Here is a 7,454-nt window from a genome sequence, read left to right as displayed (position 1 = left end):
CTTTTGACCTAATCCATGTTGGGCGTGAATAAAAGTTGTTTTTATGCAGCACTAGATTACTGCCTGGTGGGTTTATTAATGTTGTGACAGTTGAATATGCTTGTGGGATAAACACTGGTCAGAAAGCCAGTGTCAGAAAGTCAAAGCTCACAAACACAGGACTGATACTTGTGCGGTTGCTTTTTCAGGCTGGCTCAAACAACAAATGCTGGGGGAAGAAAGTCGATGTCTCTTGAGGTGGTACAGCTTGTTCATCACGCGCAGACCTAAAAATGTTCTGTTCACCCAAGATTTTAATCAGTAGATCCTTTAAAAGATAGGAGGGTTTTTGTGAATCAATAGACATAGTTTGTGTTTTCTTAACCACAAACTGATTCCTCTTTTTTTTTTTTTTTACAAGGCTCTTATTCATAAAATAAAAAAAAAACTCAACTTCGCACAAAAAAAAAATCATCTTTTTTAAAGGGATAGTTCTTGAACTAACCTACTGTTAATATCTGACCTGTAATAAATAAAATTGGTTGGTCCCAGAGGCTGAAACTAACTCCTAATTGTACAGGGGCTAAGACCAGAGTTTACTTGTTCTCTCTTAAAACAACTCCAACACCCAAAACAATACGGCGGTTTTAATTTAAAATATATTTGATGATGCTGCAAGGTTATTTTAACATGTGGATTAGGTTGTTATTTTAACAAAAGTGGCTAAAAATTTTCACAGGAAGCAGCGGTTGGATGGGGTGCGCCTCCAGTGACCTTCCTGTGTGAAACATGATTTGAAAACAGGACATCCCAGGAGTCAAAATAAAGTAAAACGGAGTGAAACGCAAAAATACTACAGCAATTTATGTGAATCTTATCTTACTATTTAATCTGTCTTTTTTTTCTTTTGGTAGTTCCTTTGATCAGAATCACTTTTCCCGTTTCTATCAGCAATATAAACTTGGCTACAGGTGTAAGGGTTCCTAAGGCTCAAATAAGATATACAAATAAGAAACCTATCACAGACGTCCTGTGGGTAAATCTGCAACAACTCTGAGATATCAATAAACTAGTAAAGCAAAAAATAGAAGAAGGTTTCTGACAGCTTGTTGAATCAATGCCGTAAAGAATATAGAGATATAAAGGTCTGGAAGTATTAGTGGTACTTTCAGCCTGGTATTAGCTAATTGTGCCTATTAAAGAGGCCAGTAATTGAGCTGCAGTGAGGTTTAGGGAGCAGCTCATAATTTATGGCCTGGAAAAGGACAAATTACATCTGTAGCCCAAAGAAGATGCCTTAAGAGAGGTAGGTAAGATATAAATTACTGTCCCTTTAACTGAGTGTTGCAGATTCCCATGAGAATAATGATAATAAAGAAAACATAAATTATTTCCATGCAAAATCTCAAATGTTAGTGAAATTTAATGACATAGAATAAGAAAACATGCAAACAATAAAAGCTTCAAACTTTATTTGAGCAATTCAACAAACCCTACTAGTATTACACCAACATCACATAACATCTCCAGGACTCGTTTAAGTAAAAAGCAACGATTTCTAATGCATGTTTTACAACATCACCTCACTACAGCGGACAAACACTTTCAAATGAGCGATGGGAGGAAACGGATAGATGAGGTGATTTTAACAAATGAGACACCAGGATAACTTTGTTCCAAAATACAGAAGGAAAACTTTGATGTATTCGGACAAGGACTGAAAATTCAGGATAGAGTAATCAGTTGTTTTCTTGATTAAAAATCGATCAAACTCAAATTAAATAAAATAAATAATAAAAACAAAAACATGCTGCGCAGATGAATTCTGACATAAACTCTGTGTGGAGAGACTCAGAGCCCAAAAGTCAAAAGGCATCTGAGGACAAATTGTTTCAAAAACTGTTTTCAGTCAACAAAAGGAATCATTTTGTGTGAGGGGGGAGGAGATGGGAACAAAATTATGCCTGCTGGGGCCTGGCAACAAAATTGCACCCTCCGGTCTCTGCACCCCTGCGTCAAGGAAAATACACTACTTCCTGCTTATAACCCTGGGGTAAAGGCTGAGCCAAGCCAGATTCCCCCTGACGACTTGTCTGGTTGGTAGACGGTGCAGCAGTGAGTGTTGATGCCCGCGGGAGACAGGACTGTGGATCCCTGCCCGCAGTCTGACCATCTCCAGCGGCCTCAGAAGCTGATAAGGGTACGCCTTAATCATGTTTGCCCTTGCTTTTAGGCGTGCCTTCGTTCCAGGCGACGTAAACAAACAGAGCCAAGACCACGTGCACGGCGAGCACGGCTACGATGGCTGCGTAGAAGTAGCTGTCGGAGCTCGACATCTTCATCGAACCTGAGAGGAGGAGAGTGTGGATTAATGCTAAAAATGTCTTAGTGATCTTAGTTCGTTACAAAGAATGCATACATGCATAACATGTAAAAAAAAAAAAAGTTATGGCCAAAAGTCTAAAAATGTCATGTTTTTTTTCTTCTTCAAAATTCCTGAACAGGAAAGTTTAGCATGGAGTTTAGTGGAAAACAACAGATCAAAGTGAGTAAATAAAAGAAAACATCTGTATATTCTTGCTTGTTCAATCAGAATTTTTATTTTTTCTTGCAAATTAGAAAAGTCTATCCAAAAATCCCGCTCAGCAACATGTTTGAACACTCTTAACGTCCTGCAGCTCTGACCTGGTGTTTGGATCGGTTTCAAAATTCCCCCCAAAGTTATTCTCACTTTAGCCTTAAATCTGGAACTTCAAAATGTTTTTGAGGTCTAGAAAAACCTCATTCAGAGAAAAGTCAATTGATCTTCCTTAGCAGATGTCGAAAAGAAAAGAAGTGAAAAAAAAAACGGGGTTTTACTGTATATGTCATTTCTACAGTCAAATTTGATTTTAAATGAGCATTGCCCTGTTTAAAGCCCTTATGCGTGGAAAATGAAAACATACTTATGCCCTGAAAATAATATTTCTGCTACAAAAAAAGTGATACAGACTCAGGGAGCACTTTCTTTTTATTTTTTTTGTGCAGAAGTCCCTTCTCAGGATGTTAGACTCCCATTCATGGACAGATGAATAGCAAACTCAGATATTTTTAGTTTTTCCTTGCTTGCTCTCATTCATTTTATTTACCACATTGTTGTTTTAGGTGTCACTAACTGCATTTATGATGTTATTCTGCAATTCCAAAATGCTTAATAAATTAATATATTAGTGTGGATAACAGTTGAAACCTGATATTTACATTCACTATAGAAAAATGGAATCTTTTTGTTCTCACTGACATTAAATCCTGTTTGTTGGAATAATCTAAAGTATTTATATTTGGCGAATTATACGTTTGTTTCCATTTCTGCTTTCCTTAAAGTAAAAGTTTGCATCCTTTTTAACCGTTCAGTGCAGGTCAAACATTGCGGGCGTCCTTTCACTGGCTTGGTTTGCTGAAACTTTCGCCCATTAATCCTGACAAAACTGGTAGAACTGAGTCGGATCTGCAGGCTGTTTCGGTCACACACATTTTTTACAAATGACCACATGACTGTTGGAGATAGGCAGCAGAACCTCGTGGCGACCCCACGAGGACAAGCGTGTTTAGATGACGGACGGAGAATCCATCACGCCCTGAATGTGTTTGTATCTATATGCAACTGTTTAAAAACATTAATGTGACATATTCAGGCATTTAAAACAATTGTATCCGAGGATAAACCAGGCTTGTGGTGGTCCGCAATTATCTTGTCGGTGTTTGTTTGATTTTTATCCATGACGCCACATAATGAGGAAGTATGTTTAAGGTGTTACTCCCATTGTATGCTCTCTTGTTCTTAACTTGCTGCTAATAGTTGCTGAATTTTCCTACTGTGGGACAATAAAGCATATTCTTATTCTATTCTAAAATATATCCAGAGATGCATTTCTTTTAAACTCAAATGTTGTTCAGTGAATAAATCAAAAGCTTAAAGTGCAATGGCTTCATTATCTGGGCTTTCCTGGTTTATTTAAAAATATAGTAAAGTTCAGAATGTGGAGGAAGCAACAAAAAAGCTAATTGTGCTGACATTTAGCAAATAGAGATCATTTTGATGATTATAACTGACCTAAAACAGGAAAGGTTTAATCTGATGGAATATCAGACAGTGAGAAAAAAGTATGGCTTTTTATTCAGTGTATGAAAACAGTTGGTATGAACTGAAGCTGCCTGTATTAATATACAAAATATAAGGGCATCAAAAATGGTTCACACAACATTTCCAAAAATGTCAAATATACTTAAATTACAAATATCTCAAGATTCAAGCTATTTATTAGCAGTACTTATTGTCTGCTGTGTCTTATTTCCTCTAGATTACGCCACTGCTGCATCATAGCAGTTACTTTTATATGCATTAAAGTAACACAGTAATACTGTGGATGTATGGAAAGGGCCTACCTCAAAAAAGGCAACAAACAATATGCAAAAAGACAGTCTGCAGAAGTCTCGTCGTTTCCATCCAAATTGCTGAATAATACACAAACTGAACACAGAAAAAGTGGTGACAAACTAATGAATTTTACCCTCAAAGATGTAAGCCTTGGTTGCGAAATACAACCCAATGGGCAGCGTCACCATGAGGATCGTGAAGAACAGCAGAGTCTTCAGGGCAGAAACCAAGGAGCCTTCATTTCTGCAGGGGCAAAAGTTCACATTATCCAACAAGAAGCGAACACAGCCGAGCTACTGTTAGATTTAACACCGCTGCTACTGATGTGGCTTTGTCCTTCGGCCATGGATAACACTGCGGTGCAGGATTTACGACATATCTAACAGGGAGCTCGGCCACGCACATCCCCTCTGCTGCCTGTCTGTTCATTAAAGGCTGCTTCCTCACCCTCTAAAATACGGTGGAGGTCCAGCAGACGAGTCTGACGATGCTCGGACTGAGCCGTCCATCTCTGCGTCGATGAGAGGAGAGAAAAAGGTGGAAACGGGGGAGAATTTAAGCCGTTCCTTGGTGTTTTACTCTCGTTCGTGTTGTTGTGAACCCCGTTCTTCCGGCATAAGTCACGAGACCGTGACGTCGCTTAGAGTTTGTCGCCAACAAGTCTCGCGATGTCAGACTCTCATGAAGACAAAATCTGTGAATGAGCGCAAATTTATGACTCTGGCCTACAATATGGCACAGTTCCCAGAATAAAAAGAGTGCAGCTACTATGTTCTGACATTTTCTTTTAAATTTCACCCCAGGAAACTTCCTGTATACTTTATATCTAGAATCTGGAGAATAAGACTTTTCATTCTTCTTAAGATAGAAAGACACGCAGCAATGTAAATCATCTTGAAATAAAAAGCTGGACCTGAATTTGCTTACAGACTTTGATCTTTCACCAAATGGGCAAAATGTATGCAAAAATACAGCCCAGTCCTGGTTATAATTACTTTTAATTTGATATGAATTTAGTATTTTGTAAAATGTCTGTAGAAAATTCAAAGTATACACAGAACTATGAACATACATTGAAGGTCTGAGGTCACATGAAACAACTTAAAAGTAAGAGAACAAATACGTGGATGAAGCTACTCTGGTCAGAAAAATACCTGGTGGTTTTATTGCACTGTTTGATAGGATCAAATGGAATTTATGTGTGATTAAATTAAAATGAATTTTTTTTGTAAGTTGGAATAAAAGAATTAATTGAATTAAATTTAATATAATTCATTTGAAAGCAGCATTTATTAATATCTTACAAAAATTATCTTATCCAGAATAAAAATGAGACATTTTTGCCATTTTTTAAAATGGAGAACTTCGCAGACTCCAGCTTCCTAGAAATTTAATAGAGTATAACTCGATAAAGTATAACTACTTACATAGTTAGCTCCACTTTAATTTTGCAATTGAACATGTTTGTTGTCCTTGCATGCAGGAAAACACAAATGACACGCAAATCCCAAGAGCCAAGGTTTCTGGGCTAAAAATAAGCCCAAATCATCATCCTTCCACAACTCTGACTTTTAGGATAAGATGTTTATGCTGGTGAAGTGTGTTTATTTTTCCTCAGACATGACTCTGGGCAATATAGGAAAAATGTCTCCACTTTTTTCCCTTGCTGTCCAAAGCAGTTTGTTTCAGGGGTCTTGCGGTTAGTTCATATGCAAATTTAAAAACCAAGCTGGGATGCTGTTATTTTTAGACTAGAGAGTTTGTTTTTTTTTGTTGGGTTTTTTATTGGGCAGGGGCTCCTGACTGCCTTTCCAAACATGCCATGACTTGATATATATTTTTTCCTCCTTTTTAAAGTCAAAAAAGGTCAAATTTTATCTTTGTATCTAAGGATCTGCTCAGCCAGAGATATGCAGTATTTGCAGACGTTTTCACATCTCTTGAACATTTTCACATTGTGTCAGGTCCCAGGTTTTTTTTGTTTTTTGTTTATTTGTTTGTTTGTTTGTTTTTTAACAAAAGTTACATACTTCAGTCTTGCACTGGTGCATAGTTGGTTTCCAGTCTGACAACAACCCTGAACATTCAGTCCGAGTTAGATTGAAAATATTTTTCCAGTCGCTGTTGTCTCTTACTGTTCGATCTTCCAAGCACCAGTGCAGTTGTCTGGTGTGTGACCTTGGAGGAGTTTAGCTTTCTGGCCCAATTGGTGAACAAAACTCAGACTTACTTGGAAATGACTTCACAACTTTTAACAGATTGATGAGCAGCACTATAGCTGCTTAACAAAATTACATATTGAAGCAGTGGAAACAAATATAAGTATATATAAGAAATATTCTGAAAATGTGACACAAACTAGACCTGAATGATAAAAGATTAACATTAGATCATCCTCATCAGAGGACATGCTAGTGCTCGTGCTGCACACGAATAAACGCGTCCTTTCTTGCTGAGTCTCAGAAGTGAAGTCATTTTATCTGTTTCATGCGAGCTGTGCGCTTCGTGCCGGTGCACCGGCTGCGTTTCAGGGCTGATGTCTCCCAAGCAGAGCCTCTCGGAGTGACCCTTTTTGCTCCAGTTGGCTTCACGCCCCGTGATCCGACGATCAGCAGGTTGCCCAAAACACACTTAATTCGAAAAGACTCCTTAAAGGGGCCAACCAAACGCAGGAGGAACAATTCATTGGGGTGTGTTCAAAATAATCATTTTGCTTTGTGAAGCAATTTCACTTGTGTGCTAGTAATGGCAAAAAAGAAAGAACGCCCAGAACATCACAGGCTCTGGAGACAGGAAGGGCTGTCACGGTGAATCATATCATTCGTCAGCCACGTTGCTGGATGAACAAACAGGAACAATCCGAAAAATAGTTTTCTGCCCATTTTGTTCTCAACGATGATGCACGCTTGCAACTGAGGAGACACGGCTTCCAGCTCTTAACATCGCTTTCCGTGCTTATCTGGGGTTTGTAACTTAAATGCATCACGCCTCATTCACCTCCATCCATCGTGAGTGGCAGGGTCGATCTTGACCTGCAAGAGAAGCAGCGCGGAGTGCG

General features: G+C 38.4%; 1 protein-coding gene across 1 annotated transcript; it reads right to left on the bottom strand.

Moving 5' to 3' along the window:
- Window positions 1–1,429: 1,429 nt before the first annotated feature.
- vma21 (vacuolar ATPase assembly factor VMA21) lies at window positions 1,430–5,039 on the bottom strand. The gene is made up of 3 exons (XM_007561594.2): window positions 4,844–5,039; window positions 4,530–4,639; window positions 1,430–2,326 (listed from the first exon to the last, which is right to left on the bottom strand). Exons 1-3 carry the CDS (start codon window positions 4,903–4,905, stop codon window positions 2,187–2,189), a joined length of 312 nt encoding a protein of 103 aa, XP_007561656.1. The 5' UTR covers window positions 4,906–5,039; the 3' UTR covers window positions 1,430–2,186.
- Window positions 5,040–7,454: the final 2,415 nt, after the last annotated feature.

Source organism: Poecilia formosa, unplaced genomic scaffold (genome assembly GCF_000485575.1).
Source record: "Poecilia formosa unplaced genomic scaffold, Poecilia_formosa-5.1.2 Scaffold128, whole genome shotgun sequence".
NCBI lineage: Eukaryota > Metazoa > Chordata > Actinopteri > Cyprinodontiformes > Poeciliidae > Poecilia > Poecilia formosa.
The sequence above is the reverse complement of the archived record's forward strand: the minus strand, read 5'-3'. Positions and strand labels throughout refer to the sequence as shown.